Source organism: Odocoileus virginianus, chromosome 26 (assembly GCF_023699985.2).
Source record: "Odocoileus virginianus isolate 20LAN1187 ecotype Illinois chromosome 26, Ovbor_1.2, whole genome shotgun sequence".
NCBI lineage: Eukaryota > Metazoa > Chordata > Mammalia > Artiodactyla > Cervidae > Odocoileus > Odocoileus virginianus.
Genome location: NC_069699.1, coordinates 8718693 through 8741403, shown reverse-complemented (window position 1 = coordinate 8741403; position 22711 = coordinate 8718693). Strand labels below are relative to the sequence as shown.

Below are 22711 nucleotides of genomic sequence, written 5' to 3'. Positions count from 1 at the left end.
GAAATTATACTGCCATAGAAAGGTAAATTAATGTTTTTTCAATTTTTAGAATCAGTCTATAGATGAAGCACAGAAAATCCAGAATTAAGGAACAGAATGTAAATGACACAAATCACTTAACTAGGCAAAATTCAACAACAAGGGTTGACTTGCTGCATTTTATCTTTATAGCAGTCAGTCCACAGATGCTGTCCAAACTGACAGATCAAGAAATAGAGTTACAAATGTACTTTTAATTGTTGGCTGTGGTTGTTTCTCAGAAGTGGGCTTGATTTTTGTTATCTCCTGTTCTGTCTGATATTTTTCTTTTTTACTATGTGCATGCATGGAAAAAAAAAAATCACACTTACTGCCCAAGGGTAGACTTGGGCCAAGTTCCTAGAATGTAGTAGACACTTATTTTTAAATAACAGTTGTCTCATTCTGTCTTTCAAAAAAAAAGCACACAAGCTTTCCAAAGACTGGGAGGTCTCACTTTCATCTTCATGTACTAAGACAAGATACACTGATTTGTACCTAATTTCACAGAACCAGTTTTGCCCCCTTGAAAAAGTTAATTCCCTGGAAGCTGTACCTGAGAAGTCCTTAGAACACGCTGCCAGCTTTTCCAAGTGGGTGTTGATTTTGTCAATGGCTCTGAAGTTCTTGTTCCTCTTCAGGACATCCACGGCAGACCGGGACTGTCGATCCACCAGGGTGGGGTCAGCCCCAAAGCGCAGGAGCATCTGTACATCCTCTGTTTGCCCTAGAGCAGGCCAAAGTGAGAAGGAGGGGTTGTCACGGTTTCTTCCATAAGGAGATGTCCCCATGACCACACGTCCATCCGGTTCCCAGCCTGAGTGGCCTAGGACAAGGGGACCAGAGTCCCTCTGTTTACAGAAGCTTAACTGCTGGCTGTGGGCAATCCAGCCGAGTCCCCAGAGCCAGGAGTCCTATGTGGAGTGGGAAGGACAATAGCTTTTAAGAGGTTCAGAAGTGCACTCCTCTCTACCTTTCTCCCATCTCCTTGGCAACAAGCAAAGAGAGGGAGACTCTTGTTACTAGGCAACAGCTACAGCTGTAAGGATGACAGCAAGCTGTGACTTCAGATTTCTTTATTCCTTAGAGAGGAAACAGAGCATACTTCAAAAAACAAAAAAAAGTCTGTCTGGGGACAAGAGAAGAAAGTGGCAATTGCTTTTGCATCAGGGTCTTCTTGTCACTGTTTGAACCTTCGTTAACCCCACCTCTGGCTGCTGGCTCCACCTGCTGCTTTAACATTTATCTGCCAAGCACCAAGGGATCTCTGTGATCACAGATGCAACTGTTTTCAGAATGTAACAGGTGTATCCCTGGAGGTACGAAGACTTATGTGAGCACAGAGAGTTACAAGAATCAGTGCCTGATTCCCAGCTTCCAAACCCAGAATTGCTTTCTGACAATTCACCACCTTGACAGAGCACCTCTACACCAGACACCATCCTGCTTGTGATGCTGTCCTTTCCCATCTCCCCAGTCACAACTGCTCGCCTCTCATTTTACAAAAATAAGGCAAAATTTAAAAGTCATACTTCTCACCCATCAAGTATTGCACTGTGGAAGGCAAAATTCTCAGACAGACCCTGAGACTCTAAACGCCGGTATACACACACCTTCTCCTAGTTATCCATTTAATACTAATCTAAACTCTACTGTGATGAGACTTTACAAATGTATTTAACTTCCCAAAGCAGCTGACCTTAAGATAGGGAGACTATCCTGATCTCATCACATGAACCCTAAAGGTCAAAGGTCTAGAGGTCAGAGATGGAAGAGCGCAGAGATTCAAAGTACTAGGGATCTGATGCATAAGAAGTTCTCCTCTGCTGGCTTTGAAGACAGAGGAGGCCGTTAGGCAAAGAATGTGTGTGGTCTGTGGAAACTGACGGTAGCCTCTGGCTGGCAGCCAGCAAGAAAACGGGGACCTCGGTCCTACAACCCCTTCATGGATCACAGCCTTGTCGTGGTGAATGGGCTTGCATAACTCAGTGAAGCTATAAGCCATTCTGTGCAGGCTGCCCAAGACATATGGGTCATCGTGGAGAGTTCTGACAAAACATGGTTCATGGGAGAAGGGAATGGTAAACCACTCCACTATTTTTGCCACAACAACCTCGTGAGCAGTGTGAAAAGGCAAAAAGATATGACACCAGAAGATAAACCCCCCAGGTCAGAAGGTGTCCAATATGCTACCAGGGAAGTGGGGAAGGCAATTACTAATAGCTCCAGAAAGAATGAAGAGGCTGGACCAATGCAGAAATGATGCCCAATTGTGGATGAGATCACCACCCCAAACGCGGTGGTGAAAGTATAGTCTGATACTATAAAGAACGATGTTGCATAGGAACCTGGAATGTTAGGTCCATGAATCAAGGTAAATTGGAAGTGGATAAGCAGGAGATGGCAAGAGTGAACATCAGTACTTTAGGAATCAGTGAACTAAAATGGACAGGAATGGGCGAATTTAATTCAGAGGACCACTGTATCTACTACTGTGGACAAGAATCTCTTTGAAGATATGGAGTAACTCTCATAGTCAACAAAACAGTCTGAAATGCAGTACTTGGGTTCAATCTCAAAAATGACAGAATGATCTCTGTTTGTTTCCAAGGCAAACCATTCAACATCGCAGTAATCCAAGTCTAGGTCCCAACAAATGATGCCAAAGAAGCTGAAGTTGAACAGTTCTATGAAGACTTACAGGACCTTTCTAGAACTAACACCAGTAAAAGATATCCTTTTCATCATAGAGGATTAGAATGCAAAAGTAGGAAGTCAAGAGATACCTGGAGTAACAGGCAAGTTTGGCCTTGGAGTACAAAATGAAACAGGGCAAAGGCTAACAGAGTTTTGCCAAGAGAACACAATGGTCATAGCAAACACCCTCTTCCAACAACACAAGAGATAACTCTACACATGGACATCACCAGATGGTCAATTCCAAAATCAGATTGATTATATTCTTTGCAGCAAATGATGGAGAAGCCCTATACAGTCAGCAAAAACAAGACTGTGTCTCAGATAATGAGCTCCTTATTGCAAAATCAGGCTTAAATTGAAGAAAGTAGGGAAAACCACTAGACAATTCAGGTATGACCTAAATCGAATTCCTTATGATTATACAGTGGAGGTGATGAACAGATTCAAGGTGTTAGATCTGGTAGACAAAGTGCCTGAAGAACTATGGACAGAGGTTCATAACATTGTACAGGAGGTGGTGACCAAAACCATCCCAAAGCAAAAGAAATGCAAGAAGGCAAAGTAATTGTCTGAGGAGACTTTACAAGTAGCTGAGAAAAGAGAAGCAAAAGGCAGTTGAGAAAGGGAAAGATATACCCAACTGAATATAGAGTTCCAGAGAATAGAAAGGAGAGATAAGAAAGCCTTGTTAAGTGAAGAATGCAAAGAAATAGAGGCAAATAACAGAACTGGAAAGACTAGATTTCTTCAAGAAAGCTGGAGATATCAAGAGAACATTTCATGCAAGGATGGATATGATAAAGGACAGAAATGGTAAGGACCTAACTGAAGCAGAAGAGATTAAGAAGAGGTGGCAAGAATACACAGAAGAACTATACAAAAAAGATCTTAATGACCCAGATAATCATGATGGTGTGATCACTCACTTAGAGCCAGACATCCTGTAGTATTAAGTCAAGTGGGCCTTAGGAAGCATCACTACGAACAAAGCTAAGAAGTGATGGAATTCCAGCTGAGCTATTTCAAATCCTAAAAGATGATGCCGTGAAAGTGCTGCACTCAATATGTCAGCAAATTTGGAAAACTCAGCAGTGGCTACAGGACTGGAAAAGGTCAGTTTTCATTCCAATTATCCAAAGAAGGGTAATGCCAAAGAATGTTCAAACTACTGTACAACTGCACTCATTTCACATCTAGCAAGGTAATGCTCAAAATCCTTCAAGTTAGGCTCCAGCAGAATGTGAACCAAGAAATTCCAGATGTTCAAGCTGAATTTAGAAAAGGCATAAGAACCAAAGATCAAATTGCCAACATTCGTTGGATCATAGAAAAAGCAAGGGAATTCCAGAAAAACATCTATTTCTGCTTCACTAACTATGCTAAAGCCTTTGACTGTGTGGATCACAACAAACTGTGGAAAATTTTTAAAGAGATGGTAATACCAGACCACCTTACCTGCCTCCTGAGAAACCTGTATGCAGGTCAAGAAGCAACAGTTAGAACCAGACATGAAACAATAGACTGATTCAAAATTGGGAAATGAGTACAAGGCTGATGTTGTCACTCCACTTATTTAAATTATATGCAGAGTACATCATGCAAAATACTGGGTTGGATGAATCACAAGCTGAAATCAAGATGGCCAGGAGAAATATCAACAACCTCTGATATGCAGATGATACAACTCTAACTGCAAAAAGATAAGAAAAACTAAAGAGCCTCTTGAGGAGGCTGAAGGAGAGTGAAAAAGTTGGCTTAAAGCTCAACAATCAAAAAAAAAAAGATCATGGCATCTGGTCCCATCACTTCATAGGAAATTGATGGGGAAAAAGTGGAAATAGTGACAGATTTTATTTTCTTGGGCTCCAAAATCACTTGAGGACAGTAACTATAGCCATGAAATTAAAAGACGCTTGCTCCTTGGAAGCAAAGCTATGACAACCTAGACAATACATTAAAAAGCAGAGACATCACTTTGCCAACAAAAGCCTGTTTAGTCAAAGCCATGGCTGTTCCAGTGGTAATGTACGGATGTGAGAGTTGGACTATAAAGAAAGTTGAGCGTCGAAGAATGGATGCTTTTGAACTGTGGTGTTGGAGAAGACTCTTAAGAGTCCCTTGGACTGCAAGGAGATCCAACCAGTCCATCCTAAAGGAGATCAGTCCTGGGTGTTCATGGGAAGGACTGATGCTGAAGCTGAAGCTCCAATGCTTTGGCCACCTGATGTGAAGAGCTGACTTGTTGGAAAAGACCCCCATGTTCAGAAAGATTGAGGGCAGGAGAAGGGGGTGACAGAGGATGAGATGGTCGGATGGCATCACTGACTCAATGGACATGAGTTTGAGCAGACTACGGGAGATAGTGAAGGACGGGGAAGCCTGGCACCCTGCAGTCCAGGGGGTCACAAAGGGTCAGACATGACTTAGCGACTGAACAACAACAGTCCTCCAAACACAAGGAACCACATTCTGCCACAATCATGCGAGCCTGAAGGATGGCCCAGAACTTCAGATGAGAATGCAGCCCCAGTCAATACCTTGATTTCAGCTGGGAGAGATTCTGAGCAAAAAAACTCAGTCAGATCACATCAGACTAGTGACCTATAAAATAGTGAGCTATTAAATGAGGGTCATTTTAAGTCACTAAGTTTATGATGATTTGTTACACAGTAGAGAGAACAAATGCTATTACCAAAGTTGCCCCAAAGAAGGTAAAAACGCCTGACTTCCAGAGTATCAACCTAAGGGAAAATTAAGTAGCTGCCAAGAGCCTTTGAGAAGGTACCACGACCCATGATCCTCCTACCTTCCTCCCCCAATTCTTTTTTTATCTTTCATAACTACCTACAGAAAATTTAATGTACTTAGGTTGTTTTAGTGTTCTCTGTAGTAACGATAATTTTGTAATAATTAAATCCAGAAAAAAATTAATAGTCTTAAATCACAGAATTTTTTAAAATTTAAATCTATACAAGTACTTTTTCTCTAGAAGAGTTATCACTAGGTAAAACTTTCAAGCACAAAATGTATCAGAAAAAACTTTTTTCTGAAAAGCAAACTGAAAATATAAAAAAAAAAAAAGGAGTGCATAATCTGATAGTTTTGATTATTAGAGCCAGTCACGGGATGGAATAGGTAAAGTGGTCAGTTGTGTGGGCTCCCTAGCACCTGAGTCTGAATGGTGCTGCCACTTACGCTTGGGGAGGTACCCTGGGGAGTGGGCGGCAACCACATGGAGGACAGTGCGGCCATCCTCATCCTTCTGGTTGATGCGACCTTTCAACTCCGGCTTGTAGTCCATTAACCACCTGAAAAGTTGGCTTTCCCCTGAAGGAACGAATGACTGATGTTATTTTAACAGACCAAAGAGCAGGAAAGCAAATCACTGTGCACCACGCTAAGGGAGCCCAAGGGGGCATCCAACATACACTGTCACTTGCCCAGGTGTGGAGACAGAGTTTGTGTGTCGATGCTTTTTGTTTTTCTTTTTTAAAAACTTTCGGCCACACCAGGCAGCATGTGGGATCTTAGTTCCCCGGCCAGGAGTCAAATCTGTGCCCCCTGCATTGGGAGTACGGAATCTGAATCACTGGACTGCCAGGGAAGTCCCAAAATGTGTGCGTTGACAGCACAAGTCATAGGAAGTTATTCATAGAAAACTTGACTTCAATTCCCTAGAAGCCGAGCTGTGCTCGGTCGTGTCCAAATCTTTGCAACCCCGTGGACTGTAGCCCACCAGGCTCCTCTGTCCATGGGATTTCTCAGGCAAGAATACTGGCGTGGGTTGCCATTTCCTCCTCCAGGGGAATCTTCCTGACCCAGGGGTCAAACCCACGTCTCCTGTGTCTCCCACATTGCAGGCAAAGTTTTAACCCACCGAGCCACCGGGGAAGCCCCACTTCCTAGAAGCACAGCCTGTGACAAGGAGTCTTGTACGTGTGATTTATTGGCAGAGGGAGCTGGGGAGAAAGAGAGGAGGGAAGCAGGGCCGGGGATGGAAGCAAGCAGAGATGTGGCCTCAGCTGAGCGGCCTTCAGCCTCAACCCTCGGGGAGCTTGTGGTTCAGGAGCTGCACCACAGCACTGACCCCCTTGAGGCAGGTGCTCACATTCTGTGGCCCAGTGTCCGTCAATCCAGAGCTACAGAGCTGCCCCAGGGAGGGAGGGGGTGCCTACTGGCAAAGGGCAGCTCTCTGGCGAGCGAGGCAGCTGCGGTGCAGCAGGAGATGGGGCCACTGGTCATAAAGAGGACGGGGGCGGGCACGAACAGCACCCCACTGCGTGTCTATAAACAGGACAGAGATTTCAAATGCTTCTCCGAGATGCCTTTCAGTGGGCTCTGAAAAGCCACACAGTTCCGCCAACTCTGTGGACACCATTTGTCACCATGTCAGAGGGAGAAGAGAATCAGGCATAAAGGCGAAGACGTGATCTTATCCTGTAACCACAGGAACAAACTTAAAAAGTAGGCGCAGAGAGGGACTGTGATTTTCACACCCAGAGACACTCCTAATTTGAAACTGGGAGCATTGGATTAGATTGCTTTTATTCAGACTTTATACTTTTAAATAATTTAGTCACCAAAATGTGTATAAGTAAATGCTCGTATGGATTCTCCAATAGATAAAATGCATAATGACAGGGTAAATCCGCCTGAAGCAAAGATGGTGGCTTAGGTCTTTAACCCCTGGCCATGCCACTCCTATCCTGAAAAGATGCTACAGTCTAGAAAGGGAAGACACATGTAGACAAGTCCTCTTGGCTCCTTCTGGCTCTAAGATTGTTTGGGTCAGTGTCCAACATTGATGCTACATATGCTTGGGAAAAAAACAAAACAAAACAGGCTTCTATCTAAGGTATTAATGTGGATTTTGTGTGTGTGTGTTTTAATGATAAAAAGTATTTTAAAATTGAAATCCTATAACCAGGTAGTAAAGACTAAAAATGCAAAAAAAGTATATATATATATATATATGAAAACACAGGATTACTTTAAAAAAAAAAAAACACAAATCAACTATATCAGCAATAGGCAGGGTTTATCTTGGGATTTCCCCCCACATACACATTAGTTGGTCCTCTGGTTGAGAGGGAAAAATGAACACAGAAAAAGACCAGAGCTGACTTGGCCAGCAGGAAGAAATTCCACAGCTCCCCTGAGAGCTCTATCCAGCAAAGGCTGTCTGTCCCAAGACCCTTTTTTGAATCTCAGGGCTCCAGACTGCTGCCAGCATCTGTCTGAGAACACAGAATCCTTTCAGGGTGGGCCTCCTGTAGCTATGAAGTCCCAGGAGAAAGAAAAAGTGGTGCTATTTCCTTGCTGCCTTCATATACTTGAATAATCAAATCATTGACCATTCAGATCATCTGAATATTCCACATTTATGTGGCCACATTCTGCTTTCACTTGAGTTAAGCGCAGTCCCCGAGGTCTGAGCTGGAGGGCAGCGTGGAGGGCGTACCACCGGGAAAGAACTCACCAGCTTGGATGCAGAGGCGCATGAGGGTGTGCAGAGGGTATGGTCCTATGCTCTCGACATTCGCACCCATGCAGATGAGCCACTTCACTAACCTGGGCACCTGTTCCACTTTCTCATAAGGTCCGATGAAGACATATTTCTAGGGGAAAAACACACACAGGAAGAATTATGGCAGCTGCCACATCAATACGAAACTTCAGACTCCTTCCCCATGAAGTCTGGGGTTTTTTCAGCAAAGGGGTCGAAAGAGTGGAGGTCTGGATAGCGGACACACGATACGATTCCTTTTCCTCGGTGGAAACGGCCTGCGGAAGGCGGTGGCGGGAGAAGGCGGGCAGGGGGGACGGAGGGTCGGGAAGCGAGGGGGCTCAAGGGGGAGGTTGCTGAGTCCTCGGCGGTGGCTCAGTGACTGGGGCTTCCTTCAAGTTTTATTGAGAAAGAATAGACATACAGGGCTGTACACATTTAAGGTGTACAGCATAATAATTTGACTTAGGTACATCGTGAAATGATTATTACAAGTATAGTGAATATCCTTCATCTCATAGAGATACACAATTGAATTAAAAAAAAGAAAAAAATTTTTGTGATGATAACTCTTAGGATTTACTCTCTTAACAACTTTCATACATAACACATAGCAGTGTAAATTATATGTTATATTTATCAGGTTGTACTTGTTTGTCATCCCTAATACTTATTCATCACATAAGTGGAAGTTGGTGCCTTTTGATTGCCTTCATCCAATTCCCCCTCATCCCAGCCTCCACCTAAAGAGTTTAAAATCAGTAAAGCCCCAATTCGCTGTGGCCACAGCCTACAATCACCGTAAACAACACATCTGCAGTGAGGCAGCTGAAGGGGAGGGTCCCAGTCACCATAAGCGGGAAGAGGTCTGACTGGAAACTGTGAATGTCAAGAAGCTATCTTACCTCAAAGAGACTTTTCAGTGATAAATCTGGGACGTGGAGATTTCTTGGAAGCCGGTCTTTCTTCACTGACAGGAGCAGAAATGACTGATGAAAGGGGAGAAACAGAAAAAGCTGGAACAATTATGTTCTCCACATGGGTTATTAAAACAAAAGTAATCTTAAACTTTAAGACTCAGAAGCAAGACAAAACAGGACAGCTTCTAGCCCTGGTTCTTTTTTTAAGCCACCTGCCAAACTCTTTGGCCTTAGCCATGATAATCCATGTGTCTCTGTCTGGTGAAATTCCTATTTGTGCTGAGACAGGGGTTTTCTCCGCCTTTCCTCAAAGCCTGCTGAAGACGGGAGCGGCTGATGTCAGGCAGCACTGGGAGAGCCCTGGGCAGGGAGGTAAGGAAGTAATCTCCCGCAACGTTCTTAAAGCTCAGCAAGCAGAAGAAACAAATCCTTTTGAAAGAACCCATCCCAATTTATTCTTCAGCACCTTAGTGCTATTTGGGGTCCATGAGATGCTACTGAGGGCTATGCTGGAGCGGCTCCTATCAGAGTGGGAGCTGACTGTGCACGTCTCTTCCCAAATCCAAGCCCTACGGTTGACTTAGCAGCTTGAGACTGGCCACGGAAATCGAGAGCATTTACACTACAGGAAGTGGCATATGCCACAAATCAGGATTTTTTTTTTCCCTCGAAAACCCTGTTGTTAAATCACTCACCCTAAGCTAAATCTGAGAGACGTTAAGCAAGTTTTCCTTTTCAGACAGTTAGCACATCCAGGTACGCTGGTTGGTCTAGGAATTCTAGGCTCGGCATGACCTTGACTGGCGATCCAGACTCAGGATCCACTTCCCCCACGTGTGCTCTTGCAAGTGGGCATGGGACCACAGGAAGTCAGCCTGTGGCTGCATCTTGCTTCCAACTGCTTTCGGTTTGATGCCCACATTATTATTATTATTATTAAATTTATTTATTTGGCTGTACCAGGTCTTAGCTGTGGCGTGTGGGATTTTCCACCTTTGTTGCAGCACGCAGCATTTTTAGTTGTGGCATGCAAACCCTTAGCTGTGGCATGTGGGGTGCAGTTCCCTGACCAGGGATCCAACCTCAGCTCCCTGCATTGGGAGCTCAAATCTTAGCCCCTGGACCACCAGTGGATGATGCCCACTCTTAACTACTCACCATAAGCAGGCCCCACAGCCTAGACTCACCCAGATGATAGGTTCAGAGCTCTGACAATCCTGATGGCTGGCTTGGTTGTTATAAGATGTCTCTGCCTACAGTGTTTGGAAATGGCCTGGGCCCCACTGCTGGTAGGATATGGGGCCACCACTTGGGCTGGATTCCTGGGCCTCCTTGGCTGGCTGGGCGGCAGCCTGCCAGCAGCTGCTGGGGTCCCACTCCCTCCCTTCCCACCCAGGCTCCGGGGCTCTATCCACGTTGATCCCACATGGGGAAGAGGGGACATAAAAGGTTCTTTTCCGGGGGCTATAGACAGAACTACTTTCCTGCTAATGATGCTGAGAGCTTCCCACTCACAGATCTACCCTAAATTACAGAATTTCAGAACTTTTAAAAATAAAGCTAGAAAGAGCTCTTAGTTTACCCACCTTATCAGAAAAAGAAGATCCTAGATCTCTTGTTACCAGGACCCTGGATTTCTGAATCTTGATTTCCCAAGAGTCTAGCCTGCTTTCCTCCCTGTCACTGCCTCATTCTCAAGACTGTAATACGAGGGTGAGCTTCCGGGAGCCTATGGCTGGACTTTAGGGACTTCCTATGAACGCCCTGAAGCTACACACATAATTGTGTATGTGTGTGTGTGCGTGTGTCTGTGTGCATGCATAAGCATGCACGAAAAGAGAGTCCCATTGATCTCATTAGATTCCCAGCAGCATCCATGACCTTCTAAAAAACTGAAGAATCCTGCATCCTAAAGTCACCCGGCCTTCCTGGGTCTGGAGTTCTTACAGGTTGTTCTTGCTCTTGTGATTTTTCTGGGCTGCATGGCTTTAAAAAGCCTGCAGGCCGTTTCTAACCAAACCCCCTCTCTGGGCCAGCCCATCCTCAGGAGCAATTAGAGGCCACCGTCAATGACGGCCATTACTGATTGGACACTGAACACACAGGTGCCAGGTGACAAAACCCCTCAGGCTCAGCGCCCGGCACGCTGTAACCTCAGCAAACACTGTTATCACCAAGGGCTTTATAATGATAAAATAATATAATGATACTATTATCAGGTGCTATTGGTCCCTTATTTCTAATCCTCCCCCACAACCAGGAGGGAATAGGCTTATATCCTGCAACTTGCAAACGAGGAAGTGAGGCTCAGAGAGGAAAGAATTAGCTTAGGACAGACAGCGGAGGACTCGGATTCAGGGAGGCACCTGTGTGGCATGGAAGCCACTGGGCTCCTTCATCCTATGGATTCCCAGCTGTGGGATCAGGTCCTCCAGTTTCGCTGCTACCCGAGGGTAACAGTCTTTTGATGTTTTAAGTGTGCATTAATTTTTTAAAACACCATCCTTATAGAGAAGGGGGGACAAAAAGAAGCAAATGTAGAAAAATACGGGAAACCTATTGAAAATGTGTCCATTTCCCCAGTACCCCTCGACTCCCCCATCCTGCAACACAAAATCAGTGCAGCTCACGTTTCTCAGAAATCCTCTGAGAAGCACAAGCAGGTCATCAGGCCCTAGCCGGCACATGCTGCCGTATAAAGACCATTATAAAGATGAATAGACAATTGCTTATTTTCCTCATTCCCCGTCACCATTAGCATCTGGACTTGACATTTCTTTGATGGCAATGGCGACATAGAGCACAGAGTGAGGTTGCCACAAACCGTCTTCCTAGCTTAAAAAACGGAACCTGGCGAACTAAAACGACTTTTCATCTTTAATGGCATGACAGTAAAAAAGTTACCTTGGCATCAAGATAAACAAGTACTGAATTATAATCCCAGTGCCAGCAGAGAGAAAGAAATTTAATCAAATTAAAGAAATTCAATCTGCCTTTCCTCACAAGAGCTCCTTTTACTTACATGCCATAATCCTTTCTTTGCCAACTTTTCTATTACAGATTGCCACACTTCATTGGAGAATCCAGTAGTGAAAATACGATCAAAGCAGGGCAAAAAACTCTGCAAAACAACGGAGTCACCTGAAAGAAAGTTCCAGAGTTTAGAAATTTTAACTTGGGGAAAATCTAGAGCATCTAGGAAAAGGTCCTCCAATTAAGAGCATACATAGACAAAGGATAAATTTTAAATATCAAAAAGAAAAGAGAGCAACTTCCCTGGTAGTTCAGTGGTTAAGATTTTGAGCCTTCAATACAGGAGAGGAGGCATGGGTTCCATCCCAAGCAGCCAAAAAAAAAAAAAGAGGATTATGGGAGTGGGAGGCATAGACTCAAGGATGTTTTGTAGAACATGGGGAATACAGTCATTTTGTAATGACTATTCATGGAAAGTAACCTCCAAAAAGGGCATAAAAATTTTAAAAATTAAAATAACAAAGAAGGGCCTTTTCAAAGCATAAAGTCCTATATAATTGAAGTGGTGATCATTTTAAGTTCAGGTGAAAGTCAGTCCCTTAAGGCAGTTGATTGTGAGCTATTACATAATAGCTTCTCCATCCGCTGAGCCCAGTGATATACGTTGTATTAATCCCTCAAACAAACCAATAAGGCAGTGCCTATTAGCTCCATTTATGGAGGAGGAAGTGGGCACTTAAGGGAAGTTATTAAACTCACTTCCTTTAAGAAAAATGTGACAAATATTATTTTCATCCAACAGTGAGAAGCTGTGACAAATGAGGTCAAGCTTTGTGGCTTATCATGCAGCTAGTTCATGACAAAACCAAGACAGAACCCAGATTGAGCAGTTCTTTTAGTCAGTTTGCACTCTTTCAACCTAGAGGCCCATCAACATTTTGCCTCTCATGACCCTGCAAACTTGTGGATGAGAATATCCAAGTGCGACAGGTCAGGGGCCAGTAAAACAGGGTCCCACTTCTAAGGTTATCAATCTCCACAAATGAGTAGCCAAATAGCAAAACAAACATACAGCGTACAAACAGGATACACAATTTTCACAAATATATTTTTCAAAATTTAGAAACTGGGCCATAAGCAAACAGTTATCCTCCAAACAGGTAGAAAAGTTAGGACTGCGATGTCCTATGGAGAAGGAAATGGCAACCTACTCCAGTACTCCGGCCTAGAAAAATCCATGGATGGAGGAGCCTGGTGGGCTACAGTCCTTGGGGTCGCAAAGTGTTGGACACGACTGAGCGACTTCATTTTCACTTTTCATTTTAAGAAGTCCTGTTAACTTCCCCCTCAGGATCCAGATTTCTTAGAGGGGCAGCCACACCAAAGAGTCAGTTGTCTGGAATTCCCAAACTCTCATGTGGCTTCTGACAGAGCAGTGCTGTTAGTTTTTCTTAACCATTGGATTGTACACTTTTTAATTTTTTGGCCGTGCCACGCGGCATGTGGGATCTTAGTTCCCCAACCAGGGATCCAACCTGTACTCCCTGTGTTGGAAGTGCAGAGTCTTAACTAGTGGACCGCCACAGAAGCCCCACAACAGTGGCTTTTAAAAGACACAAAGGGAGGACTTCCCTGGTGGTGCAGTGGATGGGGATCCGGCTGCCAAAGCAGGGGAAATGGGTTCGATTCCACATGCAGCAGAACAACTAAGCCGGAATGCCGTAACTACTGGGCCCCGGCGCTGCAACTGCTGAAGCCCGAACCTAGAACCTGCGCTCCGCAACGAGAGAAGCCACTACAGTGAGAAGCCTGGGCCCCGCAACACAAAGCAGCCCCCACTTGGCGAAACGAGAAAAAGCCCGCATGCAGCATGGAAGACCCAGCGCAACCACAGTCAACAAATACTTAAATTAAGCTTTAAAAAGCCATAGAGAACAATGAGGACATGTAGGGGATGGAACAAGCCAACAGGCTCAGAGGAAAGGGAAGCAGGCTTTAGTCACTGTCAGCAACAGGCAGATGCGAGAGCTGTGATCCATTAGCACCTGTCTGGACACTGACGTCTCTGCTGACGGACACGGCTAAGCCCTCCTCTAACTACTTCCCACCGACCACCCGACACTGCTCTCACCCCCTCTCGGTGCCAAGCTTGCCAAAAGTCTGTAGGATCCCCTCCACAGATCACAGAAGTTGCTTTCCCACAGTCAAAACGGGAACAGTTGAACCTGTGTTAGTCAAATGTATCATCAGCAGTAATTTACCTGTTTCTGAAAGCTGGGACCATTTTGCAGCAATTCTAACATATGCCATTGCTCACATTCTACCATCTCTAGCATCGGGACATGTCTTGCTCTTGATGTTGTCTCAACAGCAGAACATAAATTAGTGGCACATGGATGTCCCTGGCAATCCAGGGGTTGAGACCCCCCCTTCCACTGCACCCCGCCTCCACTGCAAGGGGCACAGTTCAATCCCTGCTTGGGGAACTAAGATACCACCTGCTGTGTGGTGTGGCCAAAAGATAAAATCATAATAATAAAATTTAAAAACAGTGGCACATCTTAAATTAGTGCAATCTTAAATCTGATCAAAAACAGTATTGGAAAACAACAGCCTGGCTGTTGGTAGAACTTGAGACCGTGCTGTGATACCCAGGGAAAGAACTCATTTGTCCCTGGCAGGGAATTTTTCATATTATGTTTCAAACTTGGCTGTTTTTGACAACTCAAGGACACAGATAAAGCCATATCACAGGCCAGGTCTTCAGACTAATAACCTAATGATCGATGTAAATCATCACCTCCCCCCACACGCCCACCTCCACCCGGGTGTGTTCCTAGCAGACTGTCAGCTTCCATAGGACCCTCCCTCAGGCCTTTCAGATTGTTTTCATGGCAAACAAGAATACTTCTTGACATATTGGAGAAATACATGAAGAATCACGTAAAACATGTAGTATAAGTAGGGACAGCACTATGTCTAGCAACACAGAAAGCTTAAGGAGTCTGCAACAAAACTGGAAAAGTGGGACAGCTTTAAGTGATTTGTGCAAAAAGATGAAGTTGTTTTCACAAAGGCCCGGGCCATCAAAGCTTCCCATGTGTTCTCCACTGTAAAGTTTCATTCAAACTGCATAAAGAAGCCACAAAGATAAACACCCTCTAATTATCTCCCCAGAAACCTGAGTCCCCAGGAGCCATTCAAAGACAATCACAAGGCCTTTAAAAGAAAGAAAGAGGGCAGGTCTCCCTCAGTCCCGACTTACTGCCCATCGTGGTGAAGACTGCCACCAAGAAATCAGCAATCTGGGTCTTGTCCTGGCTGCTCCTCACGAGCTGCAGACCCTCAAAAAACATGCGAGCGGCTTCATAAGGCTGGCGCAACATCAGCAAGGAATAACCAGCTCGGTAGTACCCCTGCGACAAGAAAAACCAGAACTGTTAACATGCTCATCTCTTCCCAACTGCTGCTGAAGGCAAGGCAAGATTGAGGATCACAGGCAACAGGCTACAGGTAACCATTGATTTCCAAGTAAACACAGATTTCTAACAAGCTCTGGATATAGGCTTTCCACATTGGATTCCATGACACAATGCTCCTAAGTGGTAACTGGCAAGAAAAGAATCCCTTTCAAGTCCATGACACATACAGTATCTAACACACGAGCCAGCTTGTGTCCTCTGTTCCCAGGTGACTCAGTGATAAAGAATCGCCTGCCAGTGCAGGAGATGCAGAAGAGACGCAGGTTCGATCCCTGGGTCGGGAAGATCCTCTGGAAGAGGAAACGGCAACCCACTCCAGCATTCTTGCCTGAGAAATCCCATGGACAGAGGAGCCTGGTGGGCTACAGTCCACGGTGCCACAGTCGGACATGACTAACCGGCTGAGCACACAACCCAAGAACCTGAGAGAAGGGAGCGGGCCTGCTTCCAATGACATGTGTGGTTTAAGTATTTGTGCCTTAAAACATAGCCTGAGCAAGAAGGGAGAAAAGAAACCATGCAGTCCTGCAACTACAGTGTTCTGGAAAAGAATGAGATTGTCATGTCAACACAGAAGCTGTTCCCTGCTCCTTTCAATTGAAGTAAACATGATTTCCAATAGAAATGGCAAGCACTGAGGTTCACTCAACTCCATATTACAAGCAATATACACCAGAGGCCAAAAATTTCTTTTGGTCTCAAAAGGGAGAGGAAAATTACAATGATTAATAGAGGAAAATGGTCTAGTTTTGCCGGTATGCAAACTGTCAAGCTCTTGAGAAGGGACAAAATGATCCATATTGCCTTCCCCACTTTGACCACTGAAATGAATCAGTATCAGGGGCTACCAAAACAATTTTCCGTCTAAAATAACACAAGGTGTTCACCAACTGGGTTCATAAAAAAAAGCAAGTGCCTGTGACATCCCTGCTGGTCCACTGGTTAAGAACCTGCCTTGCAATGCAGGGGAAACAGGTTCAATCCCTGGTCAGGGAAATAAGATCCCACATGCTGCAGGGCAACTAAGCCCATGCACTGCAACTAGGAAGTCCGTGTGCTGCAAAGAAAGGTCCTGTATGATACAAGGATGATCCCAAGTGCCACAAGGAAGACCCAAGGCAGTCAAATAAATAAGCACCTAAAAAAACCCAAAAACCAAGCACCTGAAATTCAACTTAAATTTTGGTGAAATTCAACTTCACCAAACCTCTGATTATTTACTGATTTGTTTGCACTTTAAAAAGTCTAAAACCTTAGATGACAATCAGAAAAAGGACGTGAGCAGTCAAGTAAGCTGGTAGAGAATTTCCCATTTCTTTGCCTTTCTCAGGTCTAAGTTCCACCTTTTATTTTGGAGGGAGGTGAAGGGGATCAGAATACATCATCCCAAAATGTGACACTTTGGCACAAGGATTCTTTTGAGAGGAAGGCATCTGAGATTCAACAGACGCAGAAAGAAGCCTTCCTGGAACCTCTCTTCTTTGATTAGCAGCAGAAACTCCAAGAAGTAAGGATCACCATAAAACCCCTCTTGCGGGGAATTCTTATGGCCACGAAGGAGACAAACTGAAACTTGCAAAAAGCAAAGAACATGCAGAGACTATGGATTTTGGCGTAAATACGTCAGAACAAAATGAGCTCCATCAAGACCTCCACTGGACTGAATCCACCAATAGGCCTGGCTCCACTCTCCCCTGCAAACGCCTTTCAACACTTGGCCACCATCCTTCCCACTCTCCTCCAGATTCTGTGCACATCTGTCTACAGTGCAAAGAGAGCTGAATGAGAAGCACTCCTAAAAATGCAGGGACTTCCCTGGCAATCCACCTTAGGACTCCTAGCTCTCAATGTAAGGAGTGAGGGTTCGATCCCTTGTCAGGGAACCAACGTCCCACATGCCTCGCAGTCAACAACAACAAAAATAAACATGAGAGATGGAAGAATAAAGACAAAACACACAACAAGGAAGGGAAGGAGGCAGCAGCCGCAGCGTCCACAGTCAGCCTACCTTTACGTAGGTCGGATCCCACTGGAGACACTCCTTGGCAGCGACGCAGGCCTCGTTCCATTTCCCAAGGCTGTAAAACGCATTGGATTTGTTGCACAGAAGCACAGCGAAGTCCCTGGGGGGAACCCTGTGGGAAGGGACCAACCGGTAGTCGGTAAATAGCTGTATTGTGCTGCAAATACAGAACCCAGTCCTTGAAGTTCTGATGCTGATTATTTCTGCCATGGTGATGGGGTTTCAGCAGGCAATGTCCCAATTATACCTATGACATCTGACCCTCACAGCCTACAAAGCCTAGGTCATTTGCAATGTCCCCGTCGCCCTTCCTCACTCCCAAATCCTCTCCTCCCACCTTTTGATGACAACTGTTCTCAACACCTCGAGTCCACCTCCTCTTGATCTCCACAGGACTTTTATCCCTTAGAGTCCACTGGTGAAGATGCTGTAAAAGGACAACTGGTCCTCAGGGTGGAGAGGTTGGGAGTTCTCACTGAGCCTTCACAAAGTCCAGACACCGTGGGAGCCACTGCATATACATGTGCATGCTGGAGGCAGAGCTCCTCAAAACACGTGACCACACTGTCCCCACGGACCCTGGGAAAGATGCAGGATGAGCACTGTTCTAGTACATAGGCAGGGACACCCAAATGGGAGGGGACCCAGGGCCAGCGTGCAAAAGGAGGCGCCCACACCACGTGACCAATCTTCCCTATCTGATACTGCGGCCACAGACCACATACAGCCATGTAAATTTAAATTAATTAAATCAGAAAGGCAAGCTTCAAATTTAGAACTACAGGCATTGTTTCAGGGCCAGGTGAGCCAGGCCAGTGCCCCTCACCACTCCCTCTTCTTTTTTCCTTCTCAGCCTTCATCCTGCAATGCAGGAGACGTGATGTCCAAGCTCAGTCCTCACCCCTAACCTTGGAATGCACTCTGAAAACTGGGCTGCGGGGAAGAGGCCCATGCAGATGCTGGGAGCAGGGGCCGTGGACAGAAATTCTGGGATCCTGGTGGGAGGAACCAAGGCTCTGAGTGGGTAAAGCCCCTGCTGCAGACTCCCTCCACGGGGAGGGTACAGTCAAGTAGGGCAAAATCGGGCCTCAAAAGCACAGCAGGTCAGGGCCCCTCCTGCCTGCTTCTTTGTTGTTCAGTCGCTAAGTCAGGTCTGACTCTTTGTGACCCCATGAACTGTAGCATCCCAGACTCCCCTGTCCTCCACTATCTCTCAGAGTTCGCTCAGATTCATGTCCATTGAGTCCGTGATGCTATCTATCCATCTCATGCCTGCTGCCCTCTTCTCCTCTTGCCCTCAATCTTTTCCAACATCAGGGTCTTTTCCAATGAGTCAGCTTTTCATATCACGTGGTCAAAGTACCGGCCTGGGTCGAGGGGTCATACTTCTGCAAGGTTATTGCTGAAACCAAGTTGGAAGAAGTAAAACACAAAATATACCATAAAAAGTCAACAGAAGCCCAAGTGAACTGTTTAATTCAAGACACACGAAGTGGAAAAGCAAGGCTTATGCTTCTTGTTTTTTTGAACTACTTTCATTGTAAAAATAATACAAATAGAAAAGTTAGGTAATACAGATACCCAAAAAAAAAATAAAGCAAAGTAAAAATCTCCTCTACTATGTCCCCACTGGCAGGGCTTTCTGTATTTAGCTTCTCTCTGTGAAGTATGAGGGCCCAGAAGCTCAGGAGAGGTGGTGAGTCTGTCAGAGGGTAACTGACAAGGAAGCTGTGACCACAGTGTAGCAGACACCAAGTGTCCAGCCCAGACACCCTGGCCAGTGCAGCCAAACCTAGCAGGAATGAGTGTGGGCTGCAGCTAGGGTCTCCTTGAGCCCCATTTATCCTCAGCCTAATGGAAGCTGCCTTCTCCCCAGGAAGTTATACCACCATTATGGACTGTGTTCCCGCCAAACTCATATGTTGAATCCCCAACCCCTTGAGTGATGGTATTTGGAGCGGGGGCCTTCGGGAAGGTGATTAGGTTTAAATGAAGTCAGGAGATCGGGCCCTCATGATAGGATTAGTGCCCCTATAAGCAGAGACATCAGAGTGTTCCTGTTCTCTCCACCATGGGAGGACACGGTGAGAATGTGGCCATCTGCAAACCGGGAAGGGGGCACTTACCAGGAAATAAACTGGCCGCCACCCGGACCGTGGACTTCCCAGTCTCCAGAACTGCGAGGAACAAATTCCTGTTGTTTACTCCACTCAGTCAGCGGCAGTTTGTTATTGCAGCCTGAGCTGACTAATCACCCCACTCCCTTGGTCAATTCCTGGGGCCAGACAGCCTACCAGCTGGTGATTGACTGACACAGGTATCAGAAAGGTCAGCCTCCTTGTCTTAAAGAGAGACAGTTCTGCAGTACAGTTCAGGGTCCAGAGTTCCCCGGGGGACCAGCCTGCAGCTGACTCCAGCGGAGACACCATCCCTACCTGATCCTGCTTCCCTCCGTCCCCTTCTCCCCAGAACACCTGCTCCTGGACCACAAGCCCTGTGTCAGCTGGCAGCAGCAGGAAGGCAGGTGACGGGCACTGGAAACTGTACCAGGAAGGTCCCATGAAAGACAATACATGAGGGTGCACGCAGGTGTCCCTTTAGCTGTCATGCATCTGCTAAGTGGTGGCGCTGAGATGTGAGTACTCACCATGTGGTCAGTCTACCACCACAATCTGACACTACCTTTTTCTTTTCAAGACAGAAGGGGAAGTCAACATTTCTAGGCCCAGCTCTGACACAGCTCTGATTTGAACCAAGAGGGGACAGAATGACAGAACTACAAGCCCAGGTCAGTTACAGTCAATTTCAATCCAGCGTAGATACCAAGGAGATAGGAGGGAGGAGGTGGGAGCCGTGTGTCAGGAACTCCACTCACTGCCACTTCTAGGTACAAGTTTACACTGCATACACCCTACAAATGCCAACCTCTGCTTCCTCTATTACAGCTGTCCCCAAAGAATGATGTGGTAACCTCCGGGGGTCCCCAAGACCACTTCAGGAGGTCCCCAAGGTTAAAATATCTTCACAATTGCAGTTAGCTGAATAATGGTTTCCAAATAATGTTTTCTTTTATGGCAAAAGGAACTTGGGAGATGGGATTAATTTAAGGATTAATTAATTTAATCCTCGTCTTGAGATTAGGATCTGGAATAGGATACAATCACAAGTGTCCTTGTACGTGGGAGACTGAGAGTGTCGGCCACAGGCAGAGGAGAAGGAGATGTGATGACAGAAGCAGAGACTGGAATGATGTGCTTTGAGGAGGATGCAGGAAGGGACCACAAGTCAAGGATACAGGCAGCCATTGAAGGGTGAAAGAGACAAGGAAATGGGGGCTCCTCCCCAAGGAGCCAGGCTTCCCTGGTGCCTCAGACGGTAAAGCATCTGCCTACAATGCGGGAGACTGGGGTTCAATCCCTGGGTCGGGGAGGTCTCCTGGAGAAGGAAATGGCAACCCACTTGAGTATTCTTGCCGGAAAATCCCACGGACGGAGAAGCCTGGTAGGCTACAGTCCACGGGGTCGCGAAGAGTCGGACACGACTAAGCGACTTCCCTTTCACTTTCCCCAAGGAACCAGCCCTGCCAACACCTTGCTTTTTAGCCTCACAAGGCTCATTTTGGACCCCTGACCTCCAGAAACACAAGATCATAAATGTGTATTGTTTTAAACCACGAAGTTGGTGGTCATTTCTTACAGCAGCAACAGGAAACTAATACAATAATACTGAGACAGTAGGTGCCTTTTTCACAATCCTTCTCTCACATGTGGATGGGGAATTTTCCAGAGGCTACCTGCAGCGTGATGTCACAACAGACTCAATGCAGAAACAGACGTGAAAAACCAGATGTCTTCCACTGAGACAGATATTAAAGAGACTTGCAAATACATAAAATGTGAAACTCTTCTCACCAAATTTTTGGTTCTGAAAAGTAATTGCTCTTAAAAACACTGCTTGGGTCAGCATGTCACGGGTTTATTACTGATATTTTAAAATAATGAATAAATACATATTTTAAATGTTTCCCCGTTTTGAGTTCTAATACAGGCTTTACTGATAACTACACCAACAAAAGCTCTCTGGGGTCCTCCATAACTTGTACGTGGGCTGTGATCCTGAAATGCTTGGGAACAGGTCTGCTAGAAGCTGAAGGGGCAGGGGAAGAGGTGAGCCCTACTTCCTGGTGGCTTGCCCTGTGGCCAGGCCAGGGAGTTGATAGCACAGATAAACAAGATGAAACGAATTCCAAGTGCAGAGGCTTGGAGACAGAGTCAGTCATTCCAGGAATTCTGCTGGAAGCAGACAAAAGGGGAAGTTTTGCAGGGTTTAGCAACAGTCCCCGGTGTTTCACTTTCTGTTTCCTGAATTCCTCTAGAGGTGCTGAGACTGCAGAGACGTTAAATAGAAAGTGGGAGAAGAAAGGAAACTGAAACTAGCTGGTGTCGATAAAAGGTGAGAAAAAAACAAAACCAAGAGAGTGACTGCACACACAAGAAAAAGAGACAGGGAGAAAATCCGAACACTTACCCCCACTGGTATACCTGCAGGAGAATCTGGAAGGCTTCATCGTACTTTCTGATGGCCAAAGAGAAGTTCCCACTCTTAAAACCCTGGTTGCCAGATTCTTTCAGCAGCTCAGCGTAAGCTATGGGGTCCATCCTGCGAGGTGAGGAGGGAAGGCTGGTGGCACCGGCTTCCTTCCTCTCCACATCTGCATCGCTCCGAGTCTGAAGGGGCAGGTTGTTCATCCTGGCCCCTCCCACCAGCTGAAGGCACACCCTGCCCACACCCCTCCCCACCCAGGGACCAGACTGAGTGTCTGATCGGAGACGGTTTCTTTCTCAGTTCTTTTCTGACCTCAGGAGCAGCGGCCAGAACGATTCCATTTATTCTGTGTTAATGACCAGGCAGGCTGTAAGGAAGGAGACAGCTTCCATACATAAGACGGCCTGAATGATCTCCCCGGTGGTCCAGTGGTTAAGAGTCCGCCTGCCAACGCAGGGGACGTGGGTCCGATCCCTGCTCCAGGAAGATTCCACAAGCTGTGGGGCAATTAAGCCCATGCACCACAACTACTAAAGCCCAAGTG

The 22711-nt window shown here is 45.9% G+C and overlaps 1 protein-coding gene across 1 annotated transcript in view; it reads right to left on the bottom strand.

Annotated features, from left to right (window-relative positions):
• Window positions 1–22711, bottom strand: part of TRANK1 (tetratricopeptide repeat and ankyrin repeat containing 1) — a 93927-nt gene that overhangs the window by 50992 nt on the left and 20224 nt on the right. The window contains 9 exon segments of the mRNA XM_020902119.2: window positions 575–745; window positions 5914–6045; window positions 8198–8336; window positions 9130–9213; window positions 12167–12285; window positions 15383–15533; window positions 17608–17734; window positions 19749–19799; window positions 22150–22281. Of these exon segments, the coding sequence (XP_020757778.2) occupies window positions 575–745; window positions 5914–6045; window positions 8198–8336; window positions 9130–9213; window positions 12167–12285; window positions 15383–15533; window positions 17608–17734; window positions 19749–19799; window positions 22150–22281 (1106 nt within the window).